General features: G+C 43.6%; 1 protein-coding gene across 1 annotated transcript in view; it reads left to right on the top strand.

Annotated features, from left to right (window-relative positions):
* The window catches only part of LOC111973961 (versican core protein-like), a 63,090-nt gene extending 41,773 nt beyond the window's left edge, over positions 1-21,317 (top strand). The window contains exons 7-14 of the mRNA XM_070446868.1: positions 236-5,313; positions 5,464-5,577; positions 8,112-8,225; positions 10,329-10,487; positions 11,373-11,455; positions 18,538-18,682; positions 18,993-19,175; positions 19,257-21,317. Coding sequence (XP_070302969.1) covers positions 236-5,313; positions 5,464-5,577; positions 8,112-8,225; positions 10,329-10,487; positions 11,373-11,455; positions 18,538-18,682; positions 18,993-19,175; positions 19,257-19,462 — 6,082 coding nt within the window. The 3' untranslated portion in view covers positions 19,463-21,317. The remainder of the gene's footprint in view (positions 1-235; positions 5,314-5,463; positions 5,578-8,111; positions 8,226-10,328; positions 10,488-11,372; positions 11,456-18,537; positions 18,683-18,992; positions 19,176-19,256) is intronic.
* The last annotated feature ends 2,594 nt before the right edge of the window (positions 21,318-23,911 follow it).

Below are 23,911 nucleotides of genomic sequence, written 5' to 3' on the forward strand. Positions count from 1 at the left end.
AGTTGTTCCTTTTATGATGAAACAGAGACAAGCATCATCCCCACTTCAGAAGGGGATAGAAGTCAAGTGGTTCAACACCTGAGATGTTCACCAAGGACTCTGTTGCAACAACTGCATCCACATCAGAGTCAGTTAGTGCTTTCACTACATCAAGTCCAAAGACACCTCACGTTCAATCTTGACCCTTACAGAGGAGGATGGTTCTGGTGACCAGACCACTGATATGTTTACCAAGGCACCAGTCTCAACGATTGAGTTTGTCAGTAGAATACCACTGTTCATACACGACTGGACAGGTGATGGAACAAACCGGGCATCAACACAGTATACCCACAGCACCTCTTCACCCAGGGACTTGCGAGGGATCTGGAATCTCAAAGACAGAGGATGACCAAGAGACAACTCAGCCAGAGGGTTCAGGTGAGGAGGTAGTAGTTGAGACCACCACTAAACCACAGGACCAGTTCACGGTTGCCACAGATGAGACAGAAATCAGAGAGACTGAAAGCACATTTTGGACTCCAAATGTTGATGCTTCAAAAGAGTTCACACAGTCACAGGAATCCACATCAACCCAATCTCCTTCCATGTCAAGCACAGGTAAACCAACAGAGGCTTCCACAGCCTCTTTCACAGAGCAGGGTAGTGGTGACTTGACAATTGACTCTACAGTTGAGAATGATGGTACAGAGGACGAGAGTTCAGGTGAAGACAATTTAGACGTGTCCACTAAGMAACCTGCAAGCACGACTGCTCCTCTCCTGTCTAGTCCAGCAACAACAAAGGAGGAATTTACCACATTGTCTKTCAGCGGTGACACCACCCTTGAAACAGCTGTTGAGGTTGATGCAACTCTATCAATCGGCACAACTGCAGAGGTACCTAAGGTTATTTTTAGCACAGCTCAGACCCAGGAAAGTGAGGTGACAGAAAAAGATACAAGCAGCACAGAGAAACCATCAGTTGCTTTAATGTCAAATGTAACACACACAGACRATGAAAGTTCAGGTGACCAGACCCCAGATATGTTTACCAAGGAAACAGGCCAAACAGAATCCATTGTGTCAAGCACACCAGGCCCAGATGACGAGGGTCATGTCAGCCCAGATACAGAAACCACCATCAGTCCAGATGCTACACAGCCCCCTGCTACTTTGAATGATCGCACAACTATGACTGATAGCACAACTATGAGTGACCGTACAACACACCGATTCCTTATAACCGAAAGAGACCATACTACGACGAAAGCCCATACAACAGTGAGTGATCATTCAACTGTTGGAGACCACACAGTAGCAAGAGACCACACCACTGTCAGAGACCATACAACAGTGCCTTTTAGATCACAGTCATCCACATTCACTGCTCTCCCCTCTATTATATACCAGGGTGTTACCGACCAGCAGGTCATGATAGTCACCTCAACAAGCAGCCAAACCAAAACTGACCAGACCCCCACTATGGTGCTGCACGGTACGAAACCATCGACAAGCACAGTTATCATATTTACAGAGGAGGCCGGAGATGAGGACACACTGTTCTCCACTGTTACTGACAGCATGACCACAACCCCTGAGATTATCACCAAAGATGAAACCATCATTGACGCTGATACTGTGGCAATGGTTGAACTCTCCTCACCTCTCTACCCCACCATCTTTACAGAGGAAGCATGGGGAGTCACAGCCATTACCATGACACCACAGTTCTCAATTGCAATGACAAAAGAACCTGAAGGGTCTGGGGCAGATGACTATTTGTCTTCCACAATTGACTCACTGAGTCTGGCCACAACACAAATCCCATCAGTCACCTCTGTAGATATATCTGCAGAGGCAAGTGCTAAGACAACAAGAAGGTCTGCAAAAGTTAAACATTCAGAGACTGTGAGAATGACCACCTCGTCATCGGTAGAGGATGTTTTTAGTGAGGCGTCTACTTCAGGGTTTGTGTCCTCTGTAGCTCAAACCACCCAAGCCAGAGCTCTATCCACCGAGTCCAGCTCTCAGACGGCCTTCACCACACCAAATGTGTTTATTGATGAGTTCTCCGGAGATGGTGTCACTGGTGAGGAGTCTGATACAGAGCCTACTCCTTCTGCCCCTGTATCATSCCAAGCATCAACTCTCCCCATAGATACAAGCTCACAGACCACAGTTAGCAGTGAGGAATTCCCGACAGATGCAATTGAATTATCCATCACCCCTTCTCCTACTACTGTTAAAGCTAGAGTAGAAGACACATCTGATGATCATGCTGAAGTGGAGGCCACAACAGTGTCATCTAGTTCCACCCAAGCCACCAAGGTGTCTGACACGCCTACACAACAGACGCCAGTGTCCACTGAACAAGACAAAGAGACTGTGAAATCAACCAGCCCATTGCCTGTTGATGAGTCTTCAGGAGAAGACGACTCTGAAGGCTCTGRATCTGAGACCTTCACCTCTGTAGTGGAGACCTCCCAAACCACAATCCCCACCTCAACAGCTACTAAGGAGGGTGAAGCGACAGAGATTACCATTCTAGTACCTTCATCTTTAGAGGAGGGCATCTCTGGGGATGACATGAAGACTTCGAATCCCAAACCCTCTGAAGCCACTTCCTCCCTGTATAGCAAAGATAAACCATCAGTTGCTTCCATTTTGGWTTTAACCTCCACAGATGAAGAAAGCTCTGGTGACCCAACCCCTAAAACGTTTACCAAAGAGTCTGTTACTGTACGTTTACGAATGACATCCACAACTACGGTTTATTCTCTGTTCAGCACTGAGAAACCTTCACTTTCTTCCATTTCGGATATAACCTCCACAGACGAAGAGAGCTCTGGTGACCATACCCCTGATAAGTTTACTAAAGCGTCTAAAGCTACCACAGTTTCTCCAGTTGACAGCACTGTCAAAATGGGGCAGGTAAAAGCCACAACAATGTCACCTGAAAAAGCAACAGCAGAAATTGAAAAGACTACAACTACCACAGATTTGTCTCTGTTTAGGACTGAGAAAACAGAGAAAGCTTCCTCCCAGGCAAGTTTGTCTGTCCATTCCACTGTTGCGCCATCTGTAATGCCCGATGTGGTGGAGCAGTTTGTCACAACTTTTGTCCCCGGGGTGGACGTGACAAAACCTGAAGAATCTTTCCAACAGGCTAGGTCTGAGATTGCATTTACCCAACATGCATTTACCCATACCTCTGATATGTCAGTCACTACAACAGCTTCTTCTGTACACAGCACTGTCAAAGCAGAACAAGTGACAACCACAGTAATGCCACATGTGATGTCACCAGAAGAGACTGCAGCCATTGATCCGACAGAAACACCAACAGACTCAGAGGAGTTAGTAACTCCTGGTGTTGATGACACAGAAACAGGTTCTACAGATGAAGAGAGTTCTGGAGATGAGCCAAGTCCGATGACCACCCAGGAGTCTCCTGTAACAGAAGCTCATTTACACAGTAGCACAGCCAAGCCATTGCAGACATCAACATCAGCTGTCTATGAATCCGTGGCTGACCTTACCTCTCCTGTAACAACTGCTGATAGTGAAGAAACCAAACAGACAGACCTAACAAACACAGGACAGCCATCAGATATTCCCAGTTCAGTGAAAAGCACAGTGATCTCAGTTCTACCTGATAAAGATAAGGAGAGCTCAGGTGACCAAACCCTTGACATTTTTACCAAAGACTTAGCAACTACTACAGTTTCCTCTCTTTTTAGCACAGAGGAACCTACAACAACATCAAKGGAAACTGTAACAGAGGAGAGTGAAGTCACTGACCAAACTGAGAGACCATCAGGCTCTGGAAAACCGTCAGCTACCATCTCCGTCTTAGCTTCCACAGATGACCAGAGCTCAGGTAACCAGACAAGTGAGGGTTTCACTACAGACGCTTCTTCAACAGAATATCCTCTCTATTCCACTGAGGCAGCATCAGAGTCTGACGTGGTGGTCCAGTTTGTCACAACATTTGCCCCAAAACCAGACATGACAACACCAGAGGAGTCGTTCGAACAGGCCAGGTCGGAGATAACATTTACTCATCGTCCTCATACTGATCTCTCTTCTGAGGAAACGGCATTGCCTACAACCAGTCCCATGCTGCCTAAGGAAGATTCAAGCCAGTCTTTAGAAACTATAACTGCGCCTGCACAGAGCTCAGAATCAAATTTAGTCTCTACTGCTTCTTCAGTGAAGACTGATGCTGTTTTACCCACACCAGAGGCAGAGGTACAAGTTGAAGCTTCAAGCCAGGTACCTACAACAGAGGAGACTTCTCCTAGTGCAGAGGGCAGCTCCGAACAAGAGGCTGTGGTTGAGGAGACAGGTGTTCCTATCATTGTTTCTCCTCTAACTGAGAAGGTATTAGAAACTAAAGTGAACAGTACACCATCTGCAATGACATACATTGATGAAATGGTGGACTATGAAAGTACCTCAGAGCCAGTACAGGTTAAATCTATACCTTCCGTCGTTATAACCACCACAAAGCCTGGGGTGGAAGCAACAGCGCTCAGAACTGCCCCAACACAGAATGTCCCAACACAGACTGTCCCAACACAGAATATCGAGAGTGTGTCATCGAATTCAGAGAGCACTTCAGAGAGCAGATCAGAGGAACTGTCCAGCCCATCTGTGACTCAATCAGTATTAGCCTCCTACAGCTTAGAAAGCAGTTTGGAGGAAAAGTTGACAATAGCTTCAACCTTGAAGCCAGAGAGTGACACAACTGAGGAGACCACCCCATCCCTCTTCGTGACACAGACAGAACTGACAGCCGCCATCACTGGTTCACCCTATCTCACGACTCCTAGTGCTGAAATTGAGTCAGCCGGTTCTGAGAGCAGTCCAGAAGAAAATACAGTTTCTGAGAAGCCAAAAATTGACACTATGGAGGAAACCACCCAATCGTCGGCACAGATTCAGACCATGGTTTTGCCAGGTGTCACCAGTCCACCATTTCGCCAGTCTCCAGCCGACCCCGGGGCGGAGTCCCTTAGTGTCGTAAGCTCCTCTGAGAAACAGGAAGCACAGGGTGAAATTGAGGAAGTTGTTACTCCTACCACGGAGATGCCAACGAGGGAGAAGCCAGAGTACACAACTAAATCGCCAGCAGGAACACAGAACCAGACAGAATCAGTCGCTACAATCCACAGCATTCCGTCATCTGTGTCCGAGGAGGAGGAAACCGTGGACTATGATAATGTATCAGGACCTACGTTAGTCGAGGGTGAACCACCCATCAAGGGAGCGGAAACTACCAGACTGGATTTGGGGCACATGATCGTTGGCGAGACAATTGAAATTGCAGGTATGTGGTGGTCAGTGATACAATGTTATTGTGTGCTATGGAAATATCATCATATCATAATTTTWAATGTTTGTCATTTAACGTTTGTCTTCTCTAGAATGTGAAATGAATTGAATGTTTGTTTTCCTTTTTCTACTTCTTAAAACACAGGCATCCACTCCTGCACTGAGAACATTTGTCTGAATGGGGGCTCTTGCTACAGACGCGGAAGTCTCCCCTCTTGCAGCTGTGCCCCTGGCTACAGTGGAGATCGTTGTGAAACAGGTATGCCAAAAWTGGTTTTCAGTCAGTGGAGGACTAGGCGTTTTAGAGTAAGTGTTCAGTCTCAATATGCTAATGAGATTAATCTCAACGAAAGGACCAATTATATCCTGAAGGCCACATTTATGTGTAGGCCTTTCATTTTGGTGGCTTACTGGTGCAGAAGCCATGTGCCAAAATTAGACAACGGGTATTATCTGCATGCAGTGGTGTAAAGTACTTAAATAAAAATACTTTCTTATGTAGTTTTTTGGAGTATCTGTACTTTTATTTACTATTTATATTTTCAAATTTTTTGTTGTACTTTTTACTCCATAAATTTTCCCTGTCAGCCAAAAGTATGTACATTTTGAATGCTTAGCGGGACAGGAAAAAGGTCAAATTCAAGTACTGTCAAGAGAACATCCCTGGCCATCTTTACTGCCTCTGATCTGGTGGACTCACTAAACACAAATGCTTCGTTTGTAAAATATGTGGAGTGTTGGAGTGTGCCCCTGGCTATCCGTAAATAATTTAAAAACAAGAAAACCGTGGGGTCTGGTTTGCTGGTTTGCTTTCAAAGCAATTTGAAATTATTTATACTTTACTTTTACTTTTGATACTTAAGCATATTTTTGCAATTACATTAACTTTTAATACTTAAGTATACAGTGGGGCAAAAAAGTATTTAGTCAGCCACCAATTGTGCAAGTTCTCCCACTTAAAAAGATGAGAGAGGCCTGTAATTTTCATCATAGGTACACTTCAACTATGACAGACAAAATGAGAAAAAAAAATCCAGAAAATCACATTGTAGGATTTTCTATGAATTTATTTGCAAATTATGGTGGAAAATAAGTATTTGGTCACCTACAAACAAGAAGATTTTCTGGCTCCACAGCCTGTAACTTCTTCTTTAAGAGGCTCCTTTGTCCTGTATCGTTACTGTATTAATGGCAACCTGTTTGAACTTTTATTCAGTATATAAAGACACTGTCGCAACCTCAACAGTCACACTCCAAACTCACTATGGAAGGGGACCAAAGAGAAACTGTCAAAGGACACCAAGCAACAAGATTGTAGACTCTTGCACCTCAGGCTGGAAGACTGAATCTGGCAATAGGTAAGCAGCTTGGATTTTGAAGAAATCACTGGGGGAGCAATATTATTATGGAAATTGGAACGACTAAAGGCTCACTGATAATCTCCCTCGATCTGGGGCTCCACGCAAGATCTCACCCGGTGGGGTCAAATGATCAAAGATACAAAAATCCAGAACAACAGGGGGGACTAGTGAATGACCTGCAGAGAGCTGGGACCAAGAGTAACAAAACCTCCATCAGTACAATACGCGCGGCAGGGACTCAAATCCTGCAGTGGCCAGAACGTGTCCCCTGGTTAAGCAGTACATGTGCAGGCCGTCTGAAGTTTGTAGAAGAGCATTTGGATGATCCGAAGAAATTGGGGAATGTCAGATGAAACACAAAATAGAACTTTTTTGGTAAACTCAACTAGTCGTGTTTGGAGGACAAAGAATGCTGAGTTGCATCCAAAGACACCATACCTTAAACTGGTAAGCATGGGGCGTGGAATCATCATGCTTTTGGGGCTGTTTTTCTGGGCAAAGGGACCAGGACGACTGATCCGTGTAAAGGAAAGAAATGAATGGGGCCATGTATCGTGAGATTTTGAGTGAAAACCTCCTTCCATCAGCAAGGGCGATTGAAGATGAAACGTGGCTGGGTCTTTCAGGGATGACAATGATTCACCAAACACATGTTTGATTATGGTCAGATGACCGCCCGGGCAACGGAAGGAGTGTGTTCGTAAGAAGCATTTCAAGGTCCTGGAGTGGCCTAGCCAGTCTCCAGATCTCAACCCCATAGAGAAATCTTTGGAGGGAGAGTTGAAAGTTCGTGTTGCCAGCAACAGCCCAAAACATCACTGCTCTAGAGGAGATCTGCATGGAGGAATGGGCAAAATACAGCAACAGTGTGTGAACCCTTGTGAAGACTTACAGAAAGACGTTTGAGCCTCTGTCATTGCCAACAAAGGGTATATAACAAAGTATTGAGAAACTTTTGTTATTGACCAATACTTTTTTTCCACCATAATTTGCAAATAAATTCATTAAAAATCCTACAAAGTGGTTTTCTGGATTTTTTTTCTCTCACTTTGTCTGTCCATAGTTGAAGTGTACCTATGATGATTACAGGCCTCTCTCATCTTTTTAAGTGGGAGAACTTGCACAATTGGTGGCTGACTAAATACTTTTTGCCCCACTGTATTTAAAACGTAATACTTTTAGACTTTTACTGGTTGACGTTTTACTTTAGTCATTTTCTATTAAGGTATCTTCAGTTTTACTCAAGTATGACAATCGGGTACTTTTTCCACCACTGTGTACATGTTGTAATTTGAATTCCGAGTTCATCAGACATGCATTTGTTTTGCATGTCCACCTCCTCCACATCTGAATGGTTACGCAGTTGTTCTTTCGGTTTGTTTTATTTCTTGTGCAGTATAATTTACCCATGCTTTTTCACCTTTCTTTTCAGACATTGATGAATGTCAGTCCAACCCCTGTCACAACGGAGCTACATGCGTCGACGGCCTGAATTCCTTCACCTGTGTTTGCCTCTCAAGCTACGCTGGATTCTATTGTGAAGAAGGTAGGCTAGTTAGAATATCCATGGGATCTGTCAGTAAACTCTGTCAGTAGGACTCTCTCCTCATTAAACATCAGCTGAATGAAAGCATTCGAGTAGGTATTTGTTMAAGGTTGTTTCAGCTAACCCTTTTTCTCCTTCATTCAGTACTTATAAAGGCTTGCCATGCAAAGGAGAATATTACATAGTAAAATAAACAATGTCAGTGTTCTTCGCAACGGGTGTGAGGCGCTCCAACGCTGGCCTCTATTTCACACAAAAATACATCACTGATCATTGAATTTAGATCACAGAGAAAAGGAAGTTGGCTTTGTTGGAGGAAAGTCATAGATCTCCAGATAGCTGTGTGTGATATGATCAGTTACCTGAGCCCTTGGGAAATAGTGAGACTCTTAGACTCTGATTCATTCAGATACTGGAGGCAGCGTAGAAATGTGTGGTCAGAAAGCCAGGGGCTACAGTCTCTTCACATATCAGACAGACCACAGATTGTCACAGTTTTCYATGTCTGCAAACACAATGGTCTATTAAAGAAATCACAGACGTTCGGTTAATACCCACGAGTCCAGGTGTAAAGTAATTTTCCAGTACAGGTGTTTTAGACGTCACGTCCTCTCTTGTTCAGCTCAACAATGATCTAATCGTTCACTGGCCCTAAGCAGGGTATGTGAAAGGAATCAGTAGACATCACTGCATTTGTTCAACAGAACCTGGGTTGACACACTCAAGCTTCATGTTTAAAGTTTGAAGTTTTAATGTCACATGCACAAGTACAGTGAAATACCTGATTATGTCATTCAGACCAACTCATAGCCTCTTCTCTATTGAGTCTATAGCTTGACTGCACCCCATTTTGTCCCTGGTATGTTGACCCAGGGCATTATACATGCTGGCCAGTCTGTCCTGACCATACTCCGAATGTTGCTGCCATTACTCATCACTGAGTCAGGGCTGGATCCTGTATGCTTAGACCCAGCTGTTTTCTCAGGGTCTCTTGCCAGAAGACAAACAGAGAAAAGGCTATGATAACACTCTTTGTTTAGCCCATATACAGCTGTATTAAGGGAATAAGAGAGTGAGAAGGTAAGTAGTAAATATAAGTAAATAGATGTGTCACAGTAGTACACACACGCCAGAGTCTTTCTCTCACCTCCTCACTGGTTTATAGGGTGCTGAGAGAGAGAGAGAGTCATAACCATATTAGTAACACATATTTCCCCCAGATTACACAGACCCACAAAGAATTCGAAAACAAATCCAATTTTGATAAACTCCCATATCTATTGGGTGAAACACCACACTATTGGGTGAAACACCACAGTGTGCAATCACAGCATCAAGATGTGTGACCTGTTGCCACAAGAAAAGAGCAACCAGTGAAGAACAAACACCATTGAAAATACAATATTTATGTTTATTTATTTATTTTCCCTTTTGTACTTTAACTATTTGCACATTGTTACAACACTGTATATAGACATAATATGACATTTGAGATGTTTCTATTATTTTGGAACTTGTGTGAGTGTAATATTTACTGTCCACTTTGTATTGTTTATTTAACTTTTAAAGCCCCTTGAATTGAATTGAGAGGGGGGGGGGGGGCTCTGATTAGAGAGCAGTCTGAGATAACAGCAGAGCCAGGGGGCTCAGGGTGACCTTATAAAGACACACAGTACCCCGCTCTCTGTCTCCTAGTTATCTCCTGAACCTAATTGGTGTGCACTGGAGGACAGGGATGAAACCCAGATCAACATGCAGATAGGACCATGTTCCTACAGGTGTTGGGTGGATTAGACATTCTTAGGGGAGAGACTCTTTTTCCTTTTTCAGTGAAAATATAGTGAAAGGTATTAGAATGTGTGTAACCCTTTTATTTATGAATCACATTACCTTTTTTTGCCAAGTTGTAGACTCATGCATTGTTAAACAACCTTTTTCCCCCCCTCAATCAATACGTTTTTGAAAATGCTGTGTTTATTTACAGGCATTCTGTCCATTGTAAAAGTCTGTGTGATTGTCCGTGGATTCTCAGCTGCTGTTATCTTTTTTATTGTACCGTTGAAGCACAAATGTCTGTGATACACATTCTCCCTCTCTCCTCAGACACTGAGACGTGTGACTATGGCTGGCACAAGTTCCAGGGCCACTGCTACAAGTACATCCCCCAGAGGAGGAACTGGGACACAGCGGAGAGAGAGTGCCGGGTACAGGGGGCACACCTGGCCAGCATCCTCTCCCATGATGAGCAGCAGTTTGTCAACCGTAAGTGTGATATCACACGCATGCATGCACACGCCATGAAAACAATACTATTAGTTGTACACAAGACAACACAAGACACAAAGCCAACCTGTCACGCCCTGACCACAGAGAGCAGTTTATTCTATGTTGGTTGGGGCGTGATAGTGACTAGGGTGGGTCATCTAGGTGATTAATGGTTTATGTTGGCCTGGTATGCTTCCCAATCAGAGACAGCTGTTTATCGTTGTCTCTGATTGGGGATCATATTTAGGCAGCCATTTCCCCTTTGTGTTTTGTGGGATCTTGTCTACAGCTAGTTGCCTGTAGCGTCACGGTTCGTTTGTGCGTTATTGTTTTTGTTTGGGGAGTTTCTATTAATTAAAAGATGTGGAACTCTACGCACGCTGCGCCTTGGTCCGATCATTATGACGAACRTGACACAACCATAGAATAATGCTCAATGACACAGTCTTAACCGTCTGAAAATGACTACAGTATTTCACAAGTGTTCTTCTTAATGCTGATTTAAAACCCCTGCAGCTAATTGTAGGATTATCCTACATCTGGAATTTGCAGAAACACCAGGGAATTCCCAACAGATTTATCCCCATGCTCCTCGTCTTAAAGTCAGTATACACTAATCTCATTAATGAATATGGGCTGTGGAGCAGAGAGGCATAGTGGATTACTACAGTAGGTTTTTGGGTGGTTGGCAGCAACAGTGGAGTAGACGACAAACGTCTTGGCTGAGAGAGAGAAAACGCAGGCAGTTGGAACAGGAAGAGTGATGCATGTGTAGAAAAATGCTTCTCTCGCTCTCTCTTTATGGAGGGACTGAAAAGTGCCTAATAAGGCATTGGAATCAACTCATTGACCTCCTGTGTTCTGTTGTGCCCTTCACGGCAGGCCTTGGACAGGACTACCAGTGGATCGGCCTGAACGATAAGATGTACGAGAATGACTTCCGCTGGACTGACAGCACGCCCATGGTAAGAAGGGGTTCTCACACTTTTTAGCCTCGACAAACCGTGTTGAATCCCGGTAAATATTTACAGGGATACTGCTGACAAACACGGTCATCTAGGAGATGTGTCATTTCCTGCGGTGGTAAATGAGGAAACTCTCTGTGGTCACTTTCTCATGACATACCCTACTATCTCCTCTACACCCTGTTGGACAAGCTCATTGGCTTGGCGTCATGCTCATAGAAATATAATGAATAGAACAGGCGTTCCCGTTCAAGACAATGATGGCATAATGGGGGGGACTGCGAGTGTACCCATAGAGGCAAAGCAGGAAGTAAAAGCAGGAAGTGTACCCAATAATCGGTGCTGTGGCGCAGTGGTCTAAGGCACTGTATCGCAGTGCTAGCTGTGCCACCAGAGATTCTGGGTTCGAGTCCAGGCTCTGTCGCAGCCGGCCGCGACCGGGAGGCCCATGGGGCGGCACACAATTGGCCCAGCGTCGTCCGGGTTAGGGAGGGTTTGGCCGGCAGGGATATCCTTGTCTCATCGCGCACTAGCGACTCTTGTGGCGGGCCGGGCGCAGTGCACGCTGACCAGGTTGCCAGGTGTACGGTGTTTCCTCAGACACATTGGTGCGGCTGGCTTCCGGGTTGGATGGGCATTGTGTCAAGAAGCAGTGCGGCTTGGTCGGGTTGTGTTTCGGAGGACGCATGGCTCTCGACCTTCGCCTCTCCCGAGTCCRTATGGGAGTTGCAGCAATGAGACAAGACTATAACTACTACCAATTGGATACCACGAAATTGGGGGGAAAAAAGGGGTGTAAAAAAAAATCGGTGCTGTGAGTTGTTGAATCAACTGACATTACAAAAAATACATTACATTGCATGAGTCACATCAGTTAACATCATTTGAATGACCGTTCTACATTACCATGGGAATTATTGCATCACAATACCAGACAGCCATTGCAAGTGTACCCATGAGTTTCCCAGTCAAATTGCCAGGGTTAGAGGTTCCAAGCCCGTTCTATTCATAGCTATTGCTATTGCTATGGAAATGCTACTCTACATGTGTGACATGTGGTGCCTTTCACTAACAACAATCTCTGTCATTCACAAACTATAACAATAACCACACTGGCTTGAATTGTGTGTGTCTGTTGATTGTAAGAGAGGGAGAAAAATAGACATAATGAGCCTCAGTATATGTAGTGTATGTGTCTGCACAAGTGGAAGCATGTTTGTTTGTGGTCATGTAAAAGCACTGCAGATTCCCCTCACTAGACAGGAAAGTGGTTAATTACTACTTTCGGCCAGGTTGTACAGATTGGCTCTTCACTTCAAAGATAAGACCCCACCATCACCAGAGAGGGGTGGGGGGAAGGGCGGTGTACCGAGACGGCCTGGGGGACAGGAGATAAGCTGTGTCCTTTTGCGGGCAGATTGAACCACCTCTCAGTTGAGAGAGATGGGAATAAAGGTGTCAATGACGCAGCAGAGAGAGGAGCTGACAGGCGCAGACAGGTACAGGCCTCCCCCTCTCCTCAGGAAGCACAGCAGGCAGCCAGACACACAGATGGGCAGCACCTGTCCCCGGCAGCAGAGAGAGATAGGTGGGGGGTGGGGTAGAGTAGTGGGCCTGGGTGGGTGGTCAGCCTTACTGTATTGTGGCTTTATCTGGGAACAGAGTGTGTCTACCTTAACAGTATTACATTCTCTCTTCAGTAAAACAACAAACACATTTAACACACACAACATTGATTCTCAATTCATTCAGGACATGTAGGAATTATAATTTGCATGTGTTGGGTCATTTTGGTTTTGTGGGAGGGAGATGCTGTTTGATTATTTTGGGGAGGATGCGTGGGGGCTGTTGTGGGCATTTGCTACGTCAGTTAGCTGAGCAGGAAGCTGAGGTTGTGTTTGCTAACCGTAATAACAAGGTTCCTTGTGGGTTCTTGCATGGGGCCTCGGGGGAGGAACAAGATGGGGGGGGGGCTTTGAACAGACTGTTTGAACCTAAAGCCTAGCTGAAAGATGGTAGCTCTGATYAATGCAGCGGTGCATTCCACGCAGCTCTGCAGCTGTGTGTATACAGCTGCAGCAAGTTTGCTATAGCAGGAAAATAATCCTGCAGCAACAGGAAATGTGAATTATTATGTGGATTATAATTAATGTACATTTTTGTACGGGTTGATACATTTCAAAGGGGAAAATAGACAATTCAGAAGCTTTTTTTTGTAGCTCAAATACTCTAGTTTTACAGGGTGATCAAATTAAGATCTTACATCTGTATCATATTATAAACCAGGTAGTTTGGGTCCTGGATGCTGATTGGCTGAAATAGCATTTCAGCTCTGTGTACACCGAGTGTACAAAACATTAAGAACAGCTGGTCTTTCCATGACATAGACTGACCAGGTGAATCCAGGTGAAAGCTATGATCCCCTATTGCTGTCACTTATTAARTCCWCTTCAATCAGTGTAGATTAAGACAACAGAGACAATTGAGACATGGATTGTGTATGTGTGCCAGTCAGAGGGTRAATGKGAAAGACAAAAGGTTTAAGTKCCTTTGAACATRGTATGGTAGTAGGTGCCAGGCGCACCGGTTTGTGTCAAGAACTGCAACGCTGCTGGGTTTTTCACACTCAATAGTTTCCCGTCTGTATCAAGAATGGTCCACCAACCAAAGGACATCCAGACACATTTTTAATTGCAGATAAGTTATCCAGAAACAGGGTGAGCAAATTAAGATCTTACATCTGTATGTGTGTGTGTGTACGACAATTATCGTGTGTTGAAGCGGAGTTACACTAGTAATGCCAGGCATGTATTGAATGACACACCATTACTGTGTAATGTGGAGGAACCATAGCAAAGCATTGAGAAGCCTCCTCTTAGCTCCTCTCTCACCTTGTTAGAAATACAATTGTTCCTGTCACAGGGAAATTATATTATTCATGTGGCATTGTAAATATACTTTATGTGGATGAATAGAGAATTAAGCAATAAGGCACGAGGGGGTGTGGTATATGGCCAATATAACACGGCTAAGGGCTGTTCTTAGCACGACCCAACGCGGAGTGCCTGGATACAACCCTTAGCCATGGTACATTGGCCATATACGACGGGTATGACAAAACATTCATTTTTACTGCTCTAATTACGTTGGTAACCAGTTTATGATGGCAATAAGGCACCTTGGGGGTTTGTAGTATATGGCCAATATACTGTACCATGGCTAAGGGCTGTATCCACGCACTCCATGATGCGTCATGCATAAGAACAGCCCCTAGCTGTAGTATATTGGCCAGATACCTCACCCCCTCGGGGCTTATTGCTTAAATATAGCACGGCTAAGGGCTGTTCGCAGGAACAAAGCGGAGTGCCTGGAGACAGCCCTTAGCCGTGGTATATTGAGCATACTGCATACCACAAACTCCCAGATGCTTTATTGCTAATATAAACTGGTTACCAAAGTAATTAGAGCAATACATATTTCATGTTTTGTCATACCCGTTGTATATAGTCTGATATACCACAGCTGTCAGACAATTAGCATTCAGGGCTCGAACCACCCAGTTTATAATGGCCTTCGGAAAGTATTCAGACCCCCTTGACTTTTTCCATATTTTGTTACGTTACAGCCTTATTCTAAAATGTATTAAATAAAACAATTCCCTCAGCAATCTACACACAATACCCCATAATGACAAAGCAAAAACAGGTTTTTAGAAACATTAGCAAATGTATTAAAACTTAAAATAGAAATACCTTATTTACATAAGTATTCAGATCCTTTAAAATGAGACTCGAAATTGAGCTCAGGTGCATCCTGTTTCCATTGATCATCCTTGAGATGTTTCTAAAACTTGATTGGAGTCCACCTGTGGTAAATTAAATTAATTGGACACGATTTGGAAAGGCACACACCTGTCTATGTAAGGTCTCACAGTTGACAGTGCATGTCAGAGCAAAAGCCAAGCCATGAGGTCGAAGGAATTGTCCGTAGAGCCCCCGAGACAGGATTGTTTTAATCTGGGGAAGGGTACCAAAACATTTCTGCAGCATTGACGGTCCCCAAGAACACAGTGGCCTCCATCATTCTTAAATGGAAGAAGTTTGGAACCACCAAGACTCTTCYTAGAACTGGACATCCTGCCATACTGAGCAATCGGGGGAGAAGGGCCTTGGTCAGGGAGGTGACCAAGAACCCGATATCCACTCTAACAGATATCTAGAGTTCCTCGGTGGAGATGGGAGAACCTTACAGAAGGACAACCATCTCTGCAGCACTCCACCAATCAGGCCTTTATGGTAGAGTGGCCAGGTGGAAGCCACTCCTCAGTAAAAGGCACATGACAGCGCGCTATGAGTTTGCATAAGGCACCTAAATACTCTCAGACCATAAGAAACAAGGTTCTCTGGTCTGATGAAACCAAGATTGAACTCTTTGGCCTGAATGCCAAGCGTCATGTCTGGAGGAAACATGGCATCACCCCTAYGKTGAMGCATGGTGGTAGCAGCATCATGCCGTGGGGTTGTTTTTCAGCAGCAGGGACTGGGAGACTAGTCAGGATCGAGGCAAAGATGAACGGAGCAAAGTACAGAGAGATCCTTGATGATAACCTGCTCCAGAGCGCTCAGGACCTCAGACTGGGGCGAAGGTTCACCTTCCATCAGGACAACGACCCTAAGCACACAGCCAAGGCAATGCATGAGTGGCTTCGGGACAAGTCTCTGAATGTCCTTGAGTGGCCCAGCCAGAGCCCGGACTTGAACCGGAACAAATATCTCTGGAGACACCTGAACATAGCTGTGCAGCAACACTCCCCATCCAACCTGACAGAGGTTGAGGCGATTTGCAGAGAAGAATGGGAGAAACTCCCCAAATACAGGTGTGCCAAGCTTGTAGCGTCATACCCAAGAAGATTCAAGACTGTAATTACTGCCAAAGGTTCTTCAACAAAGTACTGAGTATAGGGTCTTAATACTAATGCAAATGTGATATTWTCATTTTTTWAAATAAATTAGCAATAATTTCTAAAACWGTTTTTGCTTTGACATTATGTGCTATTGTGTGTAGATTGATGAGAAAAAAACAACAATTTAATACATTTTAGAATAAGGCTGTAACCTATCAAAATGTGGAAAAAGTCAAGGGGTCTGAATACTTTCCAAAGGCACTGTACCATACCCCTCGGGACATATTGCTTAATTCTCTATTCATCCAMATAAAGTATATTTACAATGCCACATGAATAATATAATTTCCCTGTGACAGGAACAATTGTATTTCTAACAAGGTGAGAGAGGAGCTAAGAGGAGGCTTCTCAATGCTTTGCTATGGTTCCTCCACATTACACAGTAATGGTGTGTCATTCAATACATGCCTGGCATTACTAGTGTAACTCCGCTTCAACACACGATAATTGTCGTACACACACACATACAGATGTAAGATCTTAATTTGCTCACCCTGTTTCTGGATAACTTATCTGCAATTAAAAATTGTCTGGATGTCCTTTAGTTGGACCATTCTTGATACAGACGGGAAACTATTGAGTGTGAAAAACCCAGCAGCGTTGCAGTTCTTGACACAAACCGGTGCGCCTGGCACCTACTACCATACYATGTTCAAAGGMACTTAAACCTTTTGTCTTTCMCATTYACCCTCTGACTGGCACACATACACAATCCATGTCTCAATTGTCTCTGTTGTCTTAATCTACACTGATTGAAGWGGAYTTAATAAGTGACAGCAATAGGGGATCATAGCTTTCACCTGGATTCACCTGGTCAGTCTATGTCATGGAAAGACCAGCTGTTCTTAATGTTTTGTACACTCGGTGTACACACAGCTGAAATGCTATTTCAGCCAATCAGCATCCAGGACCCAAACTACCCGGTTTATAATATCCAATACTCCACATTGGATCAATATGTCCCCCGTCTTACAAATGTGCAATATGACAGTGTACATGTGTTAGAAACATTCTATTTCCCATGACTGTTTCCATCCTGCACAGCACAACTGTACCAGTATAATGTTTATCTGAGCAGGACTCACAGGCTCAGTTTATTTAGTGATTTGGCCTCTTTTCTGTTCCTTTGTTTGGCTTTGGAGCGAAGTCTCTCACAGGGTCCCAGTGAAAAGTCTGGAGGGTGATGTCATAGTGTAGCTGAGCAGTGGGTTACAGTGTCCTTTGGGAACTGAGGCAGCAGTGTGGAGAGGTGAGGGTGGAGTATAGAAGTGTGAAGGGGGTGAGGAGAGGGGTGGGTGGGGTGGGGATAGAGGAGAGGGGGTGGAGGGGGTGAGGAGAGAAGGTGGAGAGGATGAGGAGAGGGGAGGAGGGGTGTGGCGAGGTTGAGGAGAGAGGGGAGGAGGGGTAGGGAGAGAGGAGAGAGCGTGGTTGGAGAGACAGAGGAGTAGGATAGTCTGTTTGAAAGTAGGAGAAAGTAAAAAGTGATTTTAATTCCCCAAAGTCACAGTACATTCTACCGTTATCTATCACCCCTGCAACTCTTCACCAGGTTGTCGCTGTAAGTGAAAAATAGTTTTCACTCCATCTACCTGGTAAAATGAAGGTTAAATCGGATAAAAAAAGTATTGTCGTAATGATTCTAGTTCCAGATGTGTCAATATGTCTGTGTTGATCTGAACAGGCAGAAGGAACATAGAGCCCTCCAGTGGATGATATAAGCATTACATTCAGCTGCCACTTATAAGTCATTCAGAAATGGCCCCACCAACCTAACTACACACTGGAAAGCTATTTTAAGCTCGTTGATAACCAATGTAATGGCCTTTACCCCAGAGGAGACTTGAGACTGGATTATCACTGACCATATCTATTGTTCCAATTATACCCCAGAGATAACGAGTGCTGCCAGCATGTTGTTAGCTGTTATTCTAAAATAAAGAGAGTGTGTATCTGTGCTGATTTCAGCTCGGACAAAGTGAGGCACTTGCTAGAGGAAATTTACTAAAGTGTCTTCACTGTGATCCTGGTCCGATCCTTCTTATAATGATGATGATGATGATGTGGACAATGATAATGAGGATCCAATCGTGATGGTCTGTTTCTTCTTCTTTTCCCATAGCAATATGACAACTGGCGTCCCAACCAGCCAGACAGTTTCTTCTCATCTGGAGAGGACTGTGTGGTGATGATCTGGCACGAGGACGGCCAGTGGAATGACGTGCCCTGCAACTACCATCTCACCTTCACCTGCAAGAAAGGCACAGGTATCACAGAAATACAGTTAAAAAATGCCACAAAAGTACTTTAATGTTAGCCATAATTGTCCCATAATAATTGTCCCACCTAGATATCCTAAGATGGATGCACTAACTGTAAGTCTCTCTGGACAGGAGCGTCTGCTAAATGACTGAAATGTTGAGAGCTATTTCAATCCACTGACATGTACATTTATCTATCATTCATTCATTCATTCACCCACCCACCCATTCATCCATCTATTCATTTATTTGTTTATTCATCCATCCATCCATTCAGCCATTTATTCTCCCATCAACCCCTGTGTGTTCTTCCCAGTGGACTGTAACCAGCCCCCTCTGGTACAGAACGCTCGTACCTTCGGCAGGAAGAGGTCACGCTATGAGATCAACGCACTAGTGAGGTACCAGTGTAGGGACGGTTTCATCCAGAGGCACGTGCCAACCATCCGTTGCCGTGAAGACGGCCGATGGGACATCCCCAAAATCGCCTGCATGAGTCGTGAGTACAGTAGATCGATTGATTGATTGTAGTGAGGATCGCTCCACATTTTCTGACCAAGTGCTATTGTTTCTTCCCCAGCATCAAACTTCCAGAGGGACTTTGCGAGGAGGCAGAGTTACAGTCTGTTCAGTAGCAACAAATACAAGCGGCGGTCCGACGAGGCGGCGGCCCGACATCATCCTCACCATCGAGGAAGGAGAGAGAGGAGAGGCAGAAGACAAGCAGAAGACAATGATCGCCATGGTTACGCTAGGTTACGTTTACTCAGAACCAGCATAGCCTAAACCATAGGAACTAAACCATAGGAACGCAGGACTGTTAGTTATGTGGATATTTTTTTTTTTATGTAATGAAAACATTTGAAGAACTTTAAAGAATGAAAGGACAAAAAGAAGAAACCCAAAGGATATTTACAATTTTTCTTGCAATTTTGATGATGGAATCTTGGAATGATGTGCCTTTTTAAAGAAATATTATTTTAAAGAATATTCTTATAAAGGGACACTATTTTATAACAAAGCCAAAGTGGATACCTTCTGTTGGCTACTGGGAAAGTGTGCTGGAGATGTACTTTGGACCAAATAATGCATTCATCCGCAACTATACGATTTTCTCCATTTTATACAGACAGGAGAGCGTTCAACTCTTACATTGGGAAAAAGATACAGCTTTTGTGAAAATATAGCGCTTATGTTATGCAAAAKAATACAATTAATTTACAAATAGTCTGTGCTACGCAGGCACTGACAATCAAATGAATCCACAATACTCAATCCATCTCTCTCTTCTCTACATTATTCCGGAAATTACATTTCAAAGAAAGAGGTTCCATGCTTGGGTTTATCTTGTTGTTACACATGATTACTGTATGCATTTTATACAGAGTTTTTCATCCAATACCACGCTTGGGACTGTCCGATGACACACGTGACTGACCAATCAGATTTCAGATCACAGAAAGAAAAACTGAAACATGGCGAAGGCCCATCCAATCAGAATTTAGATTGCTGGAGACCTTTTATCACTAGCTCTTTGTCATCAGCTGCAGTCTTCATCCCGTCTCATCCATAGATATATAAAGAATATATGATGCGTTGATAATGGGTTAATGTTTGTGCACATCCATTTAACACTTTTGCTTTCTATTGTATGTTGAGAAACTAGAGAGGAGATTTCTAAGTATTATCTGACTGAGGGCCAAATGAGTGTCTCCTCCGAGGCCCTAAAGGCCTTATACATTGAAGTGAAGCCATCGACCTGTAAATTATGTGGCTGTGTTGAATGAAACTATAGAAGGGAAAGGAGGGTTATGGAATGTATGTTTTCTAGACAATATAACCTGGAATTCCTTGCTACGTTTACAACAAATGCGAGGTATTTTAATGTTACTAAAACAATGTTATAAAAATCCTTTAAAAAATGAGCTTTGCTTCTGTTCTGCCTGAGGGGGTAACTTTTCTGTTTCCTGACACTGTAGGTGACTCAAGCTCTTCGCTTCCATGTGATATTTTCTTAGGTCAATGTAAAACTACTATTGAGAGAATGTACTTAGTGAAACACTTCGAAAGACTTGAACAAACACCTTTTTTAACAAAAGATACAAATAATTTATTTTTCAAGCTGCTCTTCCTCTTCTTGCTACGTTATTGTTTTGTAAGTGAACTATTCTGACGATGCAATCACTTGGTCTGACTAGTCTCAATACTACACGTATTTACATGCTTTGTAGGAGACAGCTAACATCGCAGTATCTGAGTCAATGTGATGAAGATATTGCTTTACTACACACTACGCTAGACAGGCCTTATAGTATGACATTTAGGGGTCAACAATGGACCAAAGAGTAGGGCTTCAATCAGCTGAAAGTGCAGTGTTTCCGTCACAATATCACCAAACACTTTGTACAGATTTAGTGTTGCACAATTGATGACGGTCATCCAGCAGTTGTTGTTTGTCTTTTTTTATTTGTTGTGTTTTAGCATTAAAGTGCACATAATAACATTTTATATTTACAGTATAACTTTTTTTTTTACAATGTGAAAGTCTGGGATGTTTGAGAAATACATTTTTTAATTAAACAAGACTGTTTTACGTGCTCTCAGTCACCAAAGAAATAAAAACAAAAGTTTGCCAATTTTACTCGTGTCTCCTTTTTGTTTGTAAGGTCACCACCATTACATGTATTAACAGTCTGGGGCAGGCTAGGTTTCAAAGCATGTTACAATCCATGGTTTAACGTTCAGCAGTAAGCTTTGACTTTTACTGTGATCGTGGTGGTCAACAGGACTTCACTTTGTTAGTAGTACAGTCTTACTACCAGCAGGTAGCGCTGTTCAACATTGAACTAGTTGCAAGACATGCCATTTACTGCTCAAAGCTTTGTCTACAGAAACAGTTGCTGTCAATGAACTGGGATGGCTACTTTCACTTGAAAATCTTGAGTAACTCCTGAACATTTGTTCCTTGCGACAATGCAACATGTATCCAGGAGGTGTCCTATTGCTGCCTGAACGTTTGAATTAAAATAGATATGAAAGTGTGAGAGATATGAGAAAACAAAATGTATTGAATTAGAGAAAATATGATGGCTACCGAATTAGAGAAAATATGATGGCTACCAAATCAAGACTCCATATTGTTGTACAGTTCACATTGTAACACAACCCTCTCACAAGTCATGACCTTTAAGGTATTGTTCTGCTTTCCATACCATTATCATCTGAACACAAATCCCTAATGGGTTGGAGCCCTGCACAGCACGCTATTACAGTTCACCAGCGCTTTTGTGCACACATCCTCGCAGGGAGAAACATTACATGTGAATGTGTAAAGTGTATTGCACTTATTCCACAAGCCCCTCTACTGACATACGTTCAGGGAGAGGTCATTGTTAGACTGAGTTTGAATTATGGTCAGCATATGGAACAGAGAGATGAGAAATTGTCACTCATGTCCAAATGAATGTCATTGAAGAAAGAGTAGTGTTCATACATCACACACTTGTTTTATTAACGTGTTAAATTGTTCCTCTTGGCTCCGGAGCGCTGGTCTGTGCTGAGAAACACAGAGAAAACAGGCTGATGCTCAAGCCTTGGCCAGTGACCCTAGGGTCAAAGACAGTACAGAACAGAGGTGGATATATCACCGCCCTGTCTCCACAGCACACAATGTTCACTTTTAGGGGACACAGGTGACCATTCCTTTAACAAATTTAACAAATGAGGTCAGAAGCACAGGTCTTTTCGGGTACTGAGCAGGGAATATCAGTGAGGCTCAAAACGTTGGTATGGGTTGGAGCCTTCAATGTTTTGTTGGAGCATCTGCGTGTGGGGGCTTTACTTTTCTACCTATGCAATGCCTTAAAAATAATTCTGTACAAATAATGGTTTAAAATAGGGGGGCCTGTGCCCCCTTCAGTTCCACTGAACATCACGCCATTGGTCCCCAGCGCCTGCTTATTGAGAAGCTCTGTCTAAACAGGGATCAGCAACTAGATTCAGCCGCATGACGATTTTTTCTGGAGTGGATGGTCGGGGTGGCCAGAACATATTAACAAATCATTTGTAGACTGACCAAATTGACCGCAAGAAGCTCAAACATTTGCCCAAAACATAATAATTCTAAACCTGATTTCCTGGTGTTTTTACAGTATTTTACCATTACCAATTCACCATTATTACATACAATAACAGTGAGTAGATGAATGCAATCTTTGTATTGATTGAGGTTTGTGTACAGTTCTTATTGTGAACATTGCTGCTCTAGCTGTCATTAGCATTACAGGCCTCTGGCTGGATGTCCCACGGAGAGAAACCCTTCAATCTTCCTCATGAAACAGACATCCCGTTAATAAGCTCAGGAAAAGAACACTCTCTCGGTGGGTTTCTCTGGGATATCGGAGGCTTTCTTCCCTCTTTAGAAAAAAAGAGAAACATTTTGGAAAGGAAATGTGCGCCGGATTGTCCTGATAGTCTCAGGGTCTGTTTCAGTCTGATGCTCCATGTCCATCGTTTATTCATTACTTTGGCATTTCCTCAGCCGTGTAACATAATCTGGATATCAGTGACAAGCATGAAACATGGAGAGGATTTAGCCCTGACGCACACACACACATGCATGGGCACGCGCAAGCAAATGCACATGCACACATACGCACGGACATTTAACAAGCCCCCACGTTGTCTGTATACTCATGACTGCTTTGCTTTGTATAATAAAACAGCATTGCTCTTCACCTCGCCGCCATTGTTTTTTGTGGCTTTAGTGATATTCCCTGCCATCTCCTTGGCGTGTGCAGCAGTGTATTTTGAAGCAGTCTTGAAGGAGTCTCTAACACAACCTTTGGAAGTGGCATGTCAATGGGTTCTTGGGATAGTCAAACAACACCCTTACATTTGTCTGGCTTTTCCATCTGCTGACACAGTAAATGTCTCCCCGCTGAAATAGACCACAAATAGAACCACTTGGAGAGACAGCTCCCTGTAATCTACTTGGTTGGCTAGGCAACACTTAGCATACCAAAGCAAAGGAGGTAGAAGTTGTCTGTCTCTGTCCTGCTGCTCTCTCACTTCTTAAATAACAGTCAGTTGAAGCACAGCTGGCAGATCTCCCATGGAGAAGTACTGTATTAACAGCTGGCAGATCTCCCATGGATAAGTACTGTATTAACAGCTGTCAGGTCTCCCATAGAGAAGTACTGTATTAACAGCTGTCAGGTCTCCCATAGAGAAGTA

Source organism: Salvelinus sp. IW2-2015, linkage group LG15 (assembly GCF_002910315.2).
Source record: "Salvelinus sp. IW2-2015 linkage group LG15, ASM291031v2, whole genome shotgun sequence".
Taxonomy (NCBI): domain Eukaryota; kingdom Metazoa; phylum Chordata; class Actinopteri; order Salmoniformes; family Salmonidae; genus Salvelinus; species Salvelinus sp. IW2-2015.